This window comes from Trichosurus vulpecula, chromosome 4 (genome assembly GCF_011100635.1).
Source record: "Trichosurus vulpecula isolate mTriVul1 chromosome 4, mTriVul1.pri, whole genome shotgun sequence".
Classification (NCBI taxonomy): Eukaryota; Metazoa; Chordata; class Mammalia; order Diprotodontia; family Phalangeridae; genus Trichosurus; species Trichosurus vulpecula.
Window position 1 is genome coordinate 169,527,839 of NC_050576.1, and position 17,055 is coordinate 169,544,893.

The following is a 17,055-nucleotide window of genomic DNA, read 5'->3' on the forward strand; positions in this document are numbered from 1 at the left end:
ATACTTGCCATGTGTGGCAGGGCATGCGAGAGGAGGAACAGCTGATACCTTCTAGACAGTGGGGATGCAATGTCATCAGAAGGGAGCTAGGTCTCAGTGACACCTACTAAATAAGGGGACTGTAAGAGCAAGAAGTCTAGTATCAAGTGGTTTGTTCATTAAGGATCTCAAATTTCAGAGGGCACAGTGAAAGAAGTGGGTACGGTTGGCCTGAGGATATGGATGGTGTAAGGCAGAGAAAAATGAGGATCAGAGAAGAGGTGGGGTAGGAAGGTGTGAACTGTTTTCTCTTATATAGGCAGTAACTGAAAAAAGGGACTTCCCTGGGTTAACAGTGGGTGGCAGGTGAATAGTGAAGCTTGGTCTCCAAGGAGTGTTACAGAGAGCACTGGACTGTGCCTCAGTCTGGGTCTGGCTTAATCTGCTGTTACAGTTGCTCTTCCTCCTGCTGGTGAGCCAGCAAACATTTAGGAATAGTGGTATAGGACAAGTTTTAGTATTAAATCTGGCCTTGGGACAGGCCAGGGACAGAAGTTCCATGCAAGAGGGTAATGACCTTTTAGCTCTATTACTATAGATGACCATTATCCATATTGAGGATTGGTGACTATTTCAGAAATGTCATCATCTGTGCTGTGGCCCTGATGTGAAAGTGACTAAAAAATAGTTACATTTATGATTTATATTTCTTTAGGGGCTTAACCACCCAGATTTCCCATCTCCCCAAGAGTTTGAAGCTCAGAGTAAAGAAGGAGGCGAACAAGCCCCGTGATTGTTGAATAAGTAAGGAGATACTCTTGAGCTCCTAGATGCCCTTCATGAATTTAAAGTCTGCAAACTATACGCCAGTAAGCTTGTCTCCAATTCCTGGGAAAATGCAAGGACAGATCATTACAAAGATGGCTAATGGATATTTAGAAAAGGAAGTGGTGATTACAAAAAGCCAGCAGAGCTTCATCATGAACAGATAATGCCAGACTGATCTTATTTTCTTTTTCGATAGGCTCAAACTTGTATATCAGAGGAATGTTGGTTGGAGTTTACATAGATTTCAGTAAAGCATTTGATAAAATATCTCATATTATTCTTGTGGAAAAGATGGAGAGAAATGGACTAGAAGTTAATATAATTAGATGGATTTGGAGTTGCCCGAATAGTCTAATTGGTTGAACTTTTATCCCCATGACTACTACGTAATTTCATTTCTAAGAAGATTCCTTTTCAAGTAACTTGAATTTTGCTTTCCTCCGGTGTCAGTTATCCATATCATTTAGAGGTCAATCTGAATTTAACCTCAAGCAAATCATCTATTACAAGGGTTCTTAACTTAAGCATTTGAACAATTGCTAAAGAAGAATGCACTTTAGCTCAAACAACTCATTTCCTTGGGAAGCCCACTTGGTTGCAGAGTTTCTATTTCAAGGCATGGTTTTCTTTTTTTACTCTTTTTTAAGCAGGGGAAAATGTATGACTTATTCAGGATAAAACTTTGTCATGTTCTTTTCAAAATGTGGGTGTGGGTGAAACATGGGAATATGGAATGCTATTTATACTACACTATCATGCACCTATGTAGTGTTTTATTTAGTGCCAGAATGATATAGCTTTCCAATTATCTTGTAAATTCCTAAAAATAGTAAAGATGATGATAATATATTCTTATTTTCCACACTCCACAGTACATGACAGACATATTATAGTTATTTAAGAAAAGATTGTTGAATAAACTAACGAAAGCCAAGTTTTAGGTAACAAAATAATAAACGAAACTAAAAATGTTAAGGTATGGTCACCAAGAAGATGGATTTATTGTCATCAATGTCTTATTAACCAACACGAGCTTAAGGCAGGAATTTAAGCATAAGGAAAAACTGTCATTTTCTGTCTACAGAATGCTACTATTGAAAAGTGAAGTCTTCTTATGAAAATCTAGAGACTGATGGGTATATTTCTTAGAAGATCCATGCTGTAAGAAGCATAGATAGCAACAAATCCAACGTTCTCATTTTACACGTGAGAAAAGAAACTGAGGTACGCTTATACTTTAAAATTCATAGCATCAACTACTAAATGCTTAACTGAACTATAAATTCAGGGAAGGTCAAGTAACAGTTTCTTATAATCACACCAAATTCCCTCAAAAGTATATATTACTTTTTAAAAAAAATTCCAATGCTTTAGAGGATTGACTATGAAGCAACCCTACCTCTTCTGGGCCAAGGTGGAAAGCAGGGAGGATCTATCGGTGTAGAATGAGCTATATATCATCAATACATTGTCAATGTGTTCAATGTATTCATTTATTTTGCCTGACTGGACTTCTGCGGTACAAAGGGGATGGAAGACAATGGGAGAGAAGGCCAGAAGTCACTGTAAAGTAATAGCAATGCTAGAAAAAGAAGTTCACTAATTTTTTTAAAAAAGTTCCTACAAAGCAGAGATTATCCCCTTTTTTGGTGTCATGGACCCCTTTTGCAGCCTGTTTAAGCCTATCAATCCCTTCTCAAAATGGTTTTAAATGTATAAGATACATGGGATTACAAAGGAAACCAATTATACTACAATCTAATTACTAAGCAAGTTATATAGGCAACAAGTTGTGCTTTCTTTTAATCTAAAATATAATGAATATTTTAGGATCTTTGTAAATAAATTTGCAGTGAGAGTTTATAATTTATAAAATATCAGCTAAATTATTTTTTCTAGTTATTAGCATGTTTTCTACTAGTGAAGTAACAAAGTCAAATCAGCCAAGTTAGTCTATCTAGGACAGTTTTGGAAGCTAATGTAATTTGACCTTCATATTGTTTCAGGAATAGCAACAATATGTGTCTACTTTACCTTAAGAAGCAGATAGGTTCTAGCTAAGTTTCCAATGGTTTGTTGATAGGGCATGAGGAAAAAAAAAACTTAGGGAAACCAAAGGCAAGGAAGAACCATTCCCTGAGAAAAAAAGAAAATCTCTAGCGTTGAACAAGATGCATATAGTTTCTGAATGAAACTCCATTCAAATGTTATACTGTTACTTTATTAATCAAATGTTCTCAAAAGGGTTACATAAAATAAACAGCAGTTTATAGTGGCTAGTATTGACTGAAAGCAAAAAACTATCACCTATTGTTAATAACCTTGATTCTATGCCCACTTGTAATTCTAGCTGTTACAAATACAATTTGCTTCCTTCCTTCATGCTCAAAGTGAACTGCTATAGGGACTAAGGAGCCCTATGGGTATTCAGATATGATCACCTGCCCTAACAACCTAGTTTTATTAGCTCTAATGTAACAAGATCCCTGTTACATTATTCCCCTACTTTCCAGTTCCAAACCTAGTATGTTTAGGGATCTCTCCTCTTCAATTGCCTCCTGCTTACACCTGTCTTTGCTTTTTGACTACCAATTCCTTTCGTTTTGAGGGGTTTTTTTTTGGGGGGGGGATATAGGAGACACTCTCTCCCTCTCTCTTTTCCCTCCCCTCCTCTCTCTCTCCCTCTTTTTCCTCCTCTCCCTCCCTCCCTCCTGCACCACTTTGCCCCTCCTTAGGCAGCCTGGTCATTCTCCACTCCTGGGAGATCATTGTATTTGTGTCAAAACTTATTGGACACACAATAGTTTTTAGCCCTACTACACCTCAGAACTATTGGACACCAACACTCCTCCAGCCTCAGCTTCTTCAGTAACAGGGATCCCAGGGATACATCCCTACACCTGGCTTCCCCAATCCATTAAAAAGATTTTTTTTAAATTAAATTAAATTTTTTAAATTAACCTAACTTTTAAGTATCAACAAAACCATTAAGCACTTTATCACTTTGGCAGGTGAATGGAAGACAGATTTTTGTCCTGGGTAGAGAGAGGTTGGGAAACCAATTAGAAAGCTATTGCAATAGTCACGGTGAGAAGTGACAGGGCCCTTATCTGGAGAGAAGGATGCAGGAACTACAAGACGTTGCACCCGTTTGCCAAAGTGGAAGAGAGGGAGTCGTTGACTCTGAGGTTACAAAAGTGGGTGTATAGATGACACACATCCATGTGAACTATAAAACTCCTGAAGTGTTGGGTACATAGTATCTATTCTCATCACTACTTAGACCTATAGACATTTGAATACAGGAACTCTAACATACAAAGTATCCATAAACACTTAATCACAGATTCAGTTCAATCAATCAACAAGCATTTACTCAGCAAGTAATGCACACAGGGCACTGTGCTAAGTGTGTTGGGGATATAGTGACAAAACAGTGAGACTGCCTCTGCTCTCAGGCAGCTTATACAGGAGATCTGGGAAAAAGCCCCTCCAAACAAATAAGCTTATACATAATATAGACACAATTAATTAAAAGGTAGCTTTGAGAGGGCGTACTCTAGTAGCTTGGGGAATTAGTAAAAGACTTTTCTTGCTCTGATTTTTGAAGAAAGTCAAAGATTTTAAGAGCAGGAAGAGAAGGAGAGTGTGCTAGCCAGGCATGAACAGAGCCAGAAGCAGCACATCAGATGCTGTGTGAAGAACAGCCAGGGAGCCACTAGAGTTTACTAAGGAAAGGGTAGCATGGTAAGATCAGTAGTTTAGGAATATCCCTTCGAAAGCTCTAGGCAGGAAACATTGAAAAAAAGGAAATTTGAGGCAGGGGTAATCAATGAGAGGGCTATTGAAATAGTCTGGATGAAGGGGGATGAGGGCCTGGATCTAGTCACAAAGGCTATGTAAGAGAAGAGGATATAGAAACCATAAGACTTGGCAACTGATCAGACATGTGAGGAGAGGGAGAGGTTTGCTCTGAGGTTGTAAGTAAATGATGGCATGTATACATAAGTGTATAAAACTCTTGAATAGCATATATTTATTTATACAACATATATTTTGGCCACTATGTAGGCAACTGTCAGTCAGCCACCTATTATCATCCATATTCTAAGCTCTCAGAGACTGATAATTATGGTGCCTTTTCAAAAATTCAGACTACCTATCACCAAAACCCCAGCACCTTTCAATAAACAAACATTTATTAAGTACCTACTGTGTGAGAGAAACTGTACCTGCTCAAAAAACCTCAGAGAGAGCAGTGGGTCTGAAATCAATAAGATGCATCGTCCTGAGTTCAAATCACTTTAACAAGTTACTTTGACCCTGTTTATCTCAGTTTCTTATCTGAAAATGAGCAGGAGAAGGAAATGGCAAACTACTCCAGTATCTTTGCCAAGAAAGCCCCAAAAACAAGGTCCCGGAGGGTTGGACACAACTGAACAACAAAAATTCCCTCTACTGGGGGAGGCAATGTTTATATATAACAAGTTAATAATGCCTTGCGCACAACAAGGATTCAAAATTTGATTGTTATTCATCAGGTAGTAGATGTTGCTTCTACCACCTTATTGTCCTAGAAATAATACAGTCATCACAGGAACTAATAAATCAATCCCTCAACTCTGTGTCACACTTTGGCATAAATTATCTGGTTTTAAGACCACACCCACTCCCTGTGAGGTAGGTAATTATTCCCATTTCACAGAAGAAGAAGCAAGCTCAGACAGGTAAAGCGATTTAGCTGGATATTACATAGCCAGTAAAAGTGGCAAAGTCTGACAAAGTCAGTTCTTCTGACTCCTTTGGTCCAAGGAAGGACTAACTTTTCCCTGACCTAATCGCAGCAAAGCAGACAAAGTAAAGCAGACAGGAAGGCTATTCACCTCCTCCCCGATATCCTGATCACTCAGCTTTTAACTTCTAGGAGCGGAAAGATAATTATATAATACAGGACTTGTAATTATAGAACCTAAGAGAAATATACTAAATATGCTAAGGAGAAGTAAAAACAAAACAAAATAGTGGTCAATAAACTGAAATTTGAGTCCCAAGACCCCTGCATCAAAAGACAAAAAGATAATACACAAATAAAAGGAAAGCTGAAAAAGGCAGTTTTATTTATATTTATGGAGAATTCTGAAGCCAGAAACTGACAATCTTTCAAAAAAAAATACATCCTCAAAGTCATAAGGAACCTAAAATAACTTCCTTCTTTTGAAACACTAGAAAAAAATTCAAAGAAAAATTAAGAAATCCAAAAAGCTATACAAAGATTTATGGAGAAGACTATATATAATTCTTTTTTATGCTTACTATTTGATTTGAATAACAGTACTGCTGAAGAAGAAAAATGTGCTCTTTTAAAGAAAGTGTTTTACTCTAGAAGTGCTATATCTAGCAAGAAAAAAAAACCCACCTAAATTGGATGCTTTTTGATGGCTGGGAAGAATTTCAAATGATAATTTTCAAAGACCAAACCTAGTCATTGCAACATTTGCCACTTAAAACCTGCTATCTTGACAAACGACTTCTTAAATGCAATGGTTTTGGTTTATATTTCATGGGGACCAGTTTGGGGTAAGCCCTTCAGAGAAATAAGTGTGTAAAAAACATTTTAACATACAGAATGTTGAAATTATTCAAACAGAAAGGCAGTACAACTTTCAAAGAAATGTCAACAAGAATTTGACACTTAAAAATCTACATGACGGTATCACTTCTTTCTTTCCAAGGATAATGAGAATTTAAATAAAAGAACTTAGAAAAAATTTTTGGGCCACAGACCATCTCATATAAGCAGAGGGTTGCAATTTCATAAAGATGAAGTAAATATTGTAGATGGAGTAATTTAAAGCTGTTTTTCACAGTACAATGACAAAGGGAAAAATCTCTAATTGCCTGGTTTTAGAGAAGGAACAGAGAATTTAAAAATGTAGAAAAAAATGTATTTTTTCAGAGGAGCCTTGGAAAATAGAAAAGCAGAACCACTGGACCAAGTAAGAAAACAGACACAGAAAGGGGAAATAATTTGCAAGGAAAAAAAAAGTCATTAAATAGGCCAGAGAGAAAACCAGAAATAAGTTCCAGATTTCCTGGCCTACTGTATCTACTTGTACAAATACACAGACTCACCAATTATGCGAGAAAAGACTATTTTTCATATAGACAAAACTTTTCCTTTCATGTGGTTTTTTAATTTTTCAATTCACTTTTAGCTTTTAAGGTAAAAGGAAATAAGCCTCTCATTAGACTGACAGTAACCATTTAGTCAATTATGGAACAATGCATTTGAGCTTCATTTCAGTCTCCTCTTTCTACTTCCCTGTAAAGTACTTAGAAACATATATACTATGACTTATCTTTTCAAAGGAAACAATAAAAGTAAACTTTTAAAAGGCTAAAAAATCTAAAGAGAGCTCAAATGGCTAGAGACACTCATTAGTTTGAAAGACATACAGTATAATCTTTTAAAAAACAACAAAACATACCAAGTGTTTTAATTCTTCCTCTGGGACCAATTAGCATCAAATAATTTGTTCATGGTTATGTTTTCTTTAAGCTTGAAAAACTACAGTTCCTAATTTTTCAGCTATACAAAAGCCTAACACTCTTTGTAACAAATATTTAATAATTTTTTAAAAATGAAGTCTTATAAACAAAGGACAAAAGGGATCATAAAATATAAAAGATAATTTCAATTACGTGAAATTAAGAAGCTTTTGTGTGAATAAAACAAAATTAGAAAAGAAATGGTAAATGAGAAAAATACTTGAAACAAATTAAATATCCCTGAAAAAGTAATATCCATAACTATGCACTAAATTGACAAAATTGTGTAAAAACCCAAATCAGCCATTCCCCAATAAAAATATTCAAAGGATCTGAACAAATAGTTTTCAAAACAAAAAAATTAGTGAACTATAGAGGACCACATCAAAATGTAATCCAAATCTATAGTGTAAGAGAAATAGAAGTTAAAGCAATTCTTAAGATCTCACTCCATGCCATGAAAAATGGCAAAGATAAAAAACATTATAAGAGTTGATGTTGAATGGGCTGTGGCAAGAAAGGCATATTGATGCATTGTGGCACAGCTGTGAAGCATCCAACTATTTTAGATCTCAAGCTGGAATCATGCAAGAAAAGTGATTAAATTGTCCATACCCTTTGACCCACCAATCCCACTACTGGACATAGACTCAAGGAAGTCAAAAACATAAGCAAAGTTCTAATACATACTAAAGTATCTATAGCGGCACTCTTTGTGGTAACAAAGAACTAGAAACAAAGTGGGTATTAATCAACAGGGGAATGGGGTAAAAAAACTGTGGTATTTGGATATAACGAAATGGTTTTGTGCAGTAACAAATAGTGAATATAAGGACTCCAAAGAAACATGAGAAGATTTCTATAAAACGATGTATGAAATAATGAGAAGAGAACAATTTTCCCCAATAGTCATTTAATTACCCAATAGTAACAATTTAAAGATCACTAAAAAGGAAGTTGACCTAAGGATTACTAAATAAAGTAATGGAAACACCAATGAAGGTTCTGGAGTCTGGAGAAGACATAAGGAAACACCTCCCTCTCACAGAAGGAAGTTGAAGACTACCGGGATAGAAAACTAAGTAAGTTGTCAGATATCATCTTCATATTGGGTATTTTTACTTAATTGTTTCTCTTTGTCACAAGAGAGGGGTCAGTGGGGGAAAGAGTGAAAATGACTGATGTAAAGACACAGGGCATCAATAAAAAATTTCTTTAAAAGCAGTCTTATAAAACCACCACCACCTATCTTATTTCCTCGGTGAAAGCAATTCTCTTCCACTATAAAAACATTTTACATACTTACTGCCGAAAGGCTGCCATCGTGTTCTCCAAGTTCTCTCCAGCACCTGCAAAAACATCAAATAAATGATCATTGATTCATTTTACTTAAAAGTTCAGTTCTTGTCTGAATTGCTGCATTTTAAAAAGATAAATCCAATTTGTCTCTGGACATTATATAGTCATCAAAATGCAACCTAACTCAAAATACACCCTTTTAAGAGTTTAATGTTTATTGAACTTTATTTCTTGAGCTGCCTTCAAGAGCAAGCAATGATTAAAACATCGCCAAGGCAACATTAGCAGACAGAATAACTAAAATGCCCTCCAATGATCCAAAGACATTCTTGCTTTCTTGTAAAAGAAGGGATGACAAAGAAGATGGCTTACGCCGCAGCATAAATTTAAAGAAACACCAAATGTTTAAATGGAATTAATTTCTGTAAGTTTTTACAGGCATGGAGGCAAAAAAAAGTAGTCTAAAACTAAACTGACTAAGTTTGACAGGTAATGCAAAAAATAGCCTCATACAATTGAAATTCATTAAAGTTAACAAAATATCTAATATCCAAAAGATTAACAAAGATTTGAACAGTTAGGATATGCATATAGGAAAACATTCTGGCAACATAATAGAAATAGCCAATTTCTCCACAGCAAGAAGACACACAAAGTTTGACCTTCTTGAGGAAAGTCTTATTGAATGATTTCATAAGTTATTGCTTCAAAGTACATTTATAAGTGCATTAAATGATAGTTAAATTAAATGTTAGTTAGATAATTAAATGTTGGTCAAAAAAAATCTAATAAACACCACAATACACAGTATTCAAATGCAAGTTTCCCCTAATGTACTTGAAGTTAAGAGTTGTTCATGAAGACAAAACCAGAGTAATTCCAATAGTGGATGATACAGAGTAGAATGAGGAAGGAAGATAATTCCAATCTGAGTCTTCCTCCAATAGAAAACAGAAATGATTATAAAATTAAATGAAAAATAGTACCTACTTCATGGAACTCAGTATAGCATATGAAGAGATTACTAACATCATTTTGGAGTTTCTTGCAGGAGAAAACTGGTGGAATCCATTTCTACTTTGCCCTCTGGTTCTAAAAGATCCGGGAGTTTTCTTTTAAGATTTCTTGAAATAGGATGTCTAGGGAGCTTTTTTTGGTCATGGTGTTCAGATAGTCCAATGATATAAATTTTTTAAAATCTGTTTTCCAGGTCAGTTGTTTTTGCTATGAAATATTTTACATTTTCTTCCTCAACCTTTTGACTTTGTTTTAATATTTCTTGCTGCCTCATGAAGTCAATGGATTCTGTTTAATCCATTTAAATTTTCAAGTTGTTGTTGCTTAGGCAAGGTTCTATACTTCTTGTGCCAAGCTGTTAACTCCCTTTCCAGTTTTTCTCATTTCTTTTTCCAGTTTTTTCAAGCACTCTCATTCCATGTATAAAAATATTCTTTTAATTCTTTTTTCCCCTTAATTCATGCTTTATATCTCTTCTAGGGATTTTAGTTGAGTTTGTGCCCAAGCTGTGTTTTTCTTTGAGGCATTGATGGTAGATGTTTTGGAGTCATTATCTTCTTCTGTTGTTGTATCTAGAGCATCCTACCACCATGATAACTCATTATGGTGGGGTTTGTTTGGTTTTTTTTTGGTTTGCTTATTTTTCCAGCCTACATCCTGACTTTGGATCTAATAACAATAGTTATAGTCAATATGTGTATAGTAACAGACACTGTGTTAAGCACTTTTCTGGAGGGTAGGTATGGCTTGGTCCTGTTGCTGCCTTATTGGAGTACAATGATATGTTATTTCTGGATATCAAGGACAGGCTGGGGACTTACAAGCATTCAGTGTTCCATAAGGCATCTGATGCAGGGAAAGTCAGTTTGCTATCCCCCTGGTCTGAGCTGTGCAAGTTCTTGACCTGGGTTTGGGTCTGAGCAATAGGAGACTGCTATGGGACTCCATCCCTATCAGCCAGTTGGAAAGCTCTGTTGGTTCCAAGTAGCAGAATTGTAGGCTCCCCTTTGGTCTGGGTTTCCTGCCTTGGTTATTCCTCTGCAAGCTGGACTAGATGTTGGAAGTGAGAAACTGTTCTTGGCTTGGGGTCTGGAGCCATATCAATGCTGCAAATGGTCTCTGAACTTCCTCTTTTCTCAGTACACCACCCAAGGCATGCCTACCTGGAACAGGCAACACCTCTGCTTTGAGCTGACCCCTTCTCACTCCTCTCTGGATCTGAGACTTGGGATTCTATAATGAGCAACAAAGATGTCAGCTGGCACCTGTCTCCATAGCAGTGCCACAGTGTGGGTCTAAATGGGTTCCAGGACAGGTCTTGGACCTCCTTTTGTGCTAGTGAGCTGCTTCTCCCTGGGTGCAGGAGAGCTCTTGACCTGATCCTGTTCCCAATGTCTGCAGAATTCTGTCTCCCTATGCTGACCTGGGCTGGACAAAGGACCCAATGTGTCTTTTTCTGGATCTCTCCATCAGAATTCAGTCTGGTGCATTTAACAGAACTGTTTGGAGGAGTTGGGGCCTAGAGCTCAACTGCATTGCTTCCTTTTACTCTGCCACCTTAGCTCTACCCCTCCATGACTGAGCCCAGGCCACTGGGAGAATGATGGTTCCATCAACAGATAAAGACTAAACTGCCAAGAGGTCAAAATGATAACTTCTGTTTGAGACATAAGGTAATAACACAACATCTAGATGGAGCTATCCGGAGAATGTTTGGAAATGCTACATAAGAGCCCAGGGGAGAGTTTAGGGCTGGAGAGATAATATGCAGATTGTGTAGTCCAAAGCACACAGGTTAACAGTTGAAGTTAAGGTAAACAATGGAAGGAGTATAGAGAAAAAAGAACGTTGAAGAGAGAGCCCTGGGAGAAAATTACATATAGGGCACTGGAGAAGAAAACAGTGAAATCAAAGCATTTATTAACCACCTACTATGCACTAGGCACTGAGCTAAGCAATGGGAAAACAAAGAAAGGCAAAAGCTGTCTCCAATCTTGAGGAACTTATAGACAAGATGCGAACAACTCTATTTAAAAAAAAAATAACCAGGATAAATTGGGAAAGCAGAATCAGGAAAGGCTTCTTGCAGGGATTTTAGCTATGACTTGAAGGAAGTTAAGAGCCACAGATGAGGATACAGAGAGTTTAGGCATGAGGATGAGTCAGTGAAAATACACAGAACTGGGAGATGGAACAGTAAAGATGCTAACATACGGGTATGTGGAAGGGAATAAGGTGTAAGGAGACTAGAAAGGTAGTTTAAAAGTAGAAAAGAGGATTTTATATTTGGTCCTGAAGGTAGTAAATAGGAAGCCACTGGAGTTTAACTGAATAGGGGATTGATATGGTCAGACTTGTGTTATAGGAAGATGACTTTGACAGCTGTGTGTGGGATAAACTGAAGTGAGGAGAGACTTGAGACAGGGAAGCCAGTCAACAGGTTATTGCAATAATTTGGGCCTGAAGCAATGAGGGCCTATACTAGGGTGGCGGCAGTGTCAGAGGAAAGAAAGTACAAAAGATATTGTGGGCAGGGTGGGAGAGGGAGGATGACACCTAAGTTACAAGTCTAGTTGACTGGGAAGATAGTGGTGCCTTTGATGGTAATAAGGAAGTTAGGAGGAGGAAAGTTTTTTGGAGAAATGATGAGTTCAGTTTTGGACATGTTGAATTTAAGATATGTATGGAAATTTCAGTATGTGATATCCAATAAACAGGCAGTAGGAAATTTAAGACTGGAGGCTGAAAAGTTATGGCTAGATAAATAGATCTGAGACACATCTGCATACCAAAAAGGACTGATGTGAAATGTAGGTAGAAAATCAGTATAGTATATTGCCATGGAATCACAGCATCCTGAATTTAGAGCTGAAAAAGATCTTAGAAGCCATCAAATCTCTGCCCTCTCATTTTAATAGATGAAGAAAGTGAGACATAGAGAGGTTAAATGACTTATCCAGTCACACAACTAGTGTCTGGGGGAGTGAACCCAAATCACTCTGTCTTGAGTCCATGCTCACTACAGTATGATCCTTCTCTAGTTCAAGTTATTCCAAGAAGTCTCCAGGAAGAAAGAGTGCTCAAGAGGGTCAAATATTGTAGAAAAGTCAAGAATAAGAACTGAAGGAAAAAAACAATGGTTTTGGTGATAAGGACATCATTCATCATTCTTGAAGGAAGTTTCACTGTAGAGAAAACTAGGTTATACAAGGCTGATGAAGTAAAGGCAACAAACTTAGCTTTGGCAAGGTAAAGGATCACCTCATCCTCTCAAACCAGAGGTCAGGAGGGGCTCGGTGAAGAAGGTATCTTTGAGCTATAAACATAAACTGAAGAAATTTGTGGCTTCCAAATACAGGGCAAGGTGATCTGTTTGTTCAAAGCAGCTCTGGGGACAGGCAGCATATAGTAATGACTAAAGAGTCAGGCTTGAAGTCACAAAGATCTTTGTTCAAGTCTTGTGTCTAACACAAGAGGGGATGGGACAATGATCAAATCTCCATGCACTAGGCAACTCTCTAAGAAGGTACCAACCTGCATTAGTAAATGGGGTTTTCTCACCTGGAAGTTCCCTATACTAATGAAATCACAAGTCCACTCCCTATCCCCTAATGACAATTCTATAGGAAGGAAGGAGAGAAGGAAGTAAAGGAAGAGACAAAGGAGAGAGGGGAAGAAAGAGAGGGAGATAGGAAGAGAGACAGAGAAAGAACAGAGAGGGAGAGAAAAAGAGAAGGGGAAGGGAGAGAGAGAAGGGGGAGGGGGGGAGAGAGATAGAGAGAAAATGGGTGGAAAAGGGTAGAGTTTGGGGCTTGAGAGGATAGATCAGGTTTAAATAGTTGCAATGGGTAAATGTGATAGAGGAAACTAGGTGACATACTAGATAGGGCACTGGGCCTCAGTCAGGAAGACTTAGGTTCTGTTTGGCTCAGTTTCCTCATTTGTAAAATGAAGATAATACCACCTACCTCTCATGGTTGTTGTTAGGATCAAATGAGATGGTAACTAAAAGTGCTTAGCACAGTGCCTGGCACATAGCGCTATATCAATGTAAGCTCTTGTGTGCATGCACATGCACGCTCTCTCTTTCTCTCCATATGTATAAAATATATTTACACATATGTGTACATATGCATATATATATATATATATATTTATGTCAACAAAAGATGGGGGAATAAAAGATGGCTACATTGCCTAATTGGGGTTAGAAAGCATAAATCTGTAGTGGATCCTGTTCAGGTGATTTAATGTCTTCTACCTTGGTGCTTGGTGATCCCCAAGCAGATGCAAAGAAGGCAGGTTGTATGGGTTACCCAGGTTTCAGAGTTAGCAGAACAGAAAAGATAGCAAGGGGAAGAAAGAGACGATCAAGTGTAGAAGAGACTGCAGAAGTAAAATGGCTGACTACAGACAAAGAGGAAAGTAAAGGCAGAGAAAGAGTGGCTTAAAAAAAAGAACTAAGGGAATGACTGACTAGGAGAAAAAGAAAGAGAAGTCAAGTTAAAATTTAGGAAGTGGGAGCTAACGGTGTGAGAGATAGACAATTTGATTGGCGGGTCTAAATCTAATCAGGTTACCCGATCCATTTCTTCCTCCAAAATGTCTCTTAGATTTAATCCTTGGTTCCCATTCACACTGCCATTACTCAATTCCAAGTGTTCATCACCTCATATACAAATTACAACAGCCTTGTGGCTGGTCTCCTTGACTCTGGGCTCTCCCTGACAGAGTTTGTTGTTGTTGAATCATTTTTCAGTCATATCCAACTCTTCTTGGCAAAAATACTGGAGTGGTTTGCCACTTTCTTCTCCAACTCATTTTACTAATGAGGAAACTGAGGCAAACAGCATTAAGTGACTTGCCCACGTCACTCAACTAGTGTCTGAGGCCAGATTTGAACTCACAGAGTAGTCTTGCTGACTCCAGGCCCAGCACTCTATCAACCAAGTCGCCTAGTTTCCAGGGTACTTATTCCTTAAATAACAATACTATATACTTGTTTTCAAAGTGCTTTCACATACATACTTTCATTTGATCTTCACAATAACACTGGAATACAAGCTGGGATAATTATACTGCCTTTGTTTTATAGATGAAGAAAATGAGACTGAGAGATTGACCTACCGAAAGATAACAATTGCAGTACTTGTTTCATGGAGTTGTGTGAGGAAAAGTGCTTCGTGGATTCTAAAGCACCGTATGATTACAGAGTATTGTGACTTTATGCCCTCGGTTCCAATCAAGTCACCTTTTTCTTTCTCTTTTTCAGCTAAAAGCTCATTCTGCTAAACACTTTTTCCATCCTAGTTCCCATAGTTTCATTTGCCTACAATTTCCAAATTCTATTCACCTACCCCTACCTATCCTTTGTAAAGCCCACAATCCTTTGGTTTTAGAGATTATTTTACTTGATACTGATCTTTGATCTCTCTGTCCCATGACCTCCTAGTACTCTCTGAATCAATATTTCACAATTTAGTACGAAATTGTCCTCTTGCATTATGGGGGTCATTCACCCTATTTAGGAAGCACGCTGAGGCAGGGGCAGGGGAGGGAGAGCCTGCCCTGGCATCAGGAAGACCTCAGACAAGTACCAGCTGTGTGACTCTGGATAAGTCACTCAGTTTCCCAATGCTCCAGAGAATTCTCTAAGAAAACAAGTAGAAAAGAAGCTACTGCCTTGCTCTGGTAGAGACAGTTTCCTCAACAGTAAAATCACAGTTTGGGCACAATGCCATGCAAATCTTCCTTCATGTAATGTAAATACTCTTGGGGCAAGAACCACATCTTCCTGTAGCCCTCAGTGTGTACAGCAAATAGAAGCAGATCAGATTTGGTGAGGGGAAGAACAAGGGGTGGGGAGGAAAAATGTATTTTGAAACAAATGAATAATATTTAACTACAACATTTACATGCCAATTTCCACCTATATTCTCATATATCTTTTAGCTATGACTCATTCAATACATAAGGCACACAAATGCTATTAAGATCCTTAATGAAAATTTCATAGCTAGCCCTCCATGAAGTATCTTAAAAACATGATCAATGTCAGATATAGATATATACTTTCCCTTTACTTTAAATTTAAAAGTGAAACTCACTAGTTCTCCTTATTCGTACACACTTATTTACATTTGCAAAGATCATTTTAAAGCTTGATAAATGATGTTAATGCCTGCAAATTACTTATAGTTACACACTGGGAGTCCGGATGCTAACTAGGACACTAATTAAAAGGTCTGCCACTCTTCAAAGAATTATTTTGTCTTTTATTCTTTCATGAAATATAATGGAATTTCCTTCAATCTAAATTATCATAGACCATTCCCAGAAGCAGACTTGCCATAAATATTTTTTCCCCATGGAAGTCACAAACAATGGTCGATTTTGAAAATTTTGAAAATTGGAAACAATGTGGAAGTACCTTCTGCAGCCAAGTTCCCATGCTGCCCCCCTCACATGATTTATACATTCCTGTCTCCACACTTTTGCACACACCCTCCTCACTACTGTTTACCTTTTTAACAAGGTAAAATTACTCAACTTCTTGAGAATGTCTTCCTTGGATAGCCCCAATTTTGCTCACTCATTCACACTACTCTATCAACGCTTACATAGTCTACACAAAAGCTTAGTCAAAAGTGCCCAGGACTTAGGGATAGAGAGACCAGGGATTACTTCCTGCCTCTGCTACTTACTCCTAGATGACCATACAGAAGCCCCTTAGTTCTCTGGGCCTCATTTTCCTCATCTGGTAAAAGAAATTAATAGTACTTTCTCACAAAATTGTTGTAAGGAAAAAGTAGTTTATAAATCTTAAAGCACTCTCTTTACACATGTGAGCTATTATGATGACTGTATTTACTTGTGGATAAGGAGTGAACTCTTATAAAAGGTTCTTGGTCTCATACATATTGAGAATCTCCAAACTAGATTTTGATTTCCACTTGAGGGCAGGTAACATATATCCTATTCTCTCCTATCTCTCACAGGAATAGAATAGAGGTATTGACTCTCACAGGAACTATTGAATATTCAGAAAAAAATGTTAACTTGTAAGTTATAACTTATAGTCATGCAAACACAGCACATCATCATCAGTAAAGTCATTCTGAAATACGGAGAACTTAAAATATATGCACATCTTCATATATAAGGATCCCTGCAGGAACACACTGACTTAGAAAACTGTATATTTACATTATCTATATTATAAAGGTTTTTTTAAATTTGTTAACTATTTCCAAATTACATTTTAATCTGGTTTGGGCCTCACTCAGAAGTATATAGTGTCTTTGGCATTATCCTCTGTCTCTCACCTGGCAATCTCTAATTTGTGATCGATGGTCTTAGCAGAGCTATTAATTCCATTACAGC

General features: G+C 37.4%; 1 protein-coding gene across 1 annotated transcript in view; it reads right to left on the bottom strand.

Moving 5' to 3' along the window:
- The window catches only part of GDPD1 (glycerophosphodiester phosphodiesterase domain containing 1), a 50,441-nt gene that overhangs the window by 27,402 nt on the left and 5,984 nt on the right, over positions 1 to 17,055 (bottom strand). The window contains exon 2 of the mRNA XM_036757857.1: positions 8,663 to 8,705. Within this exon, the coding sequence (XP_036613752.1) occupies positions 8,663 to 8,705 (43 nt within the window). The remainder of the gene's footprint in view (positions 1 to 8,662; positions 8,706 to 17,055) is intronic.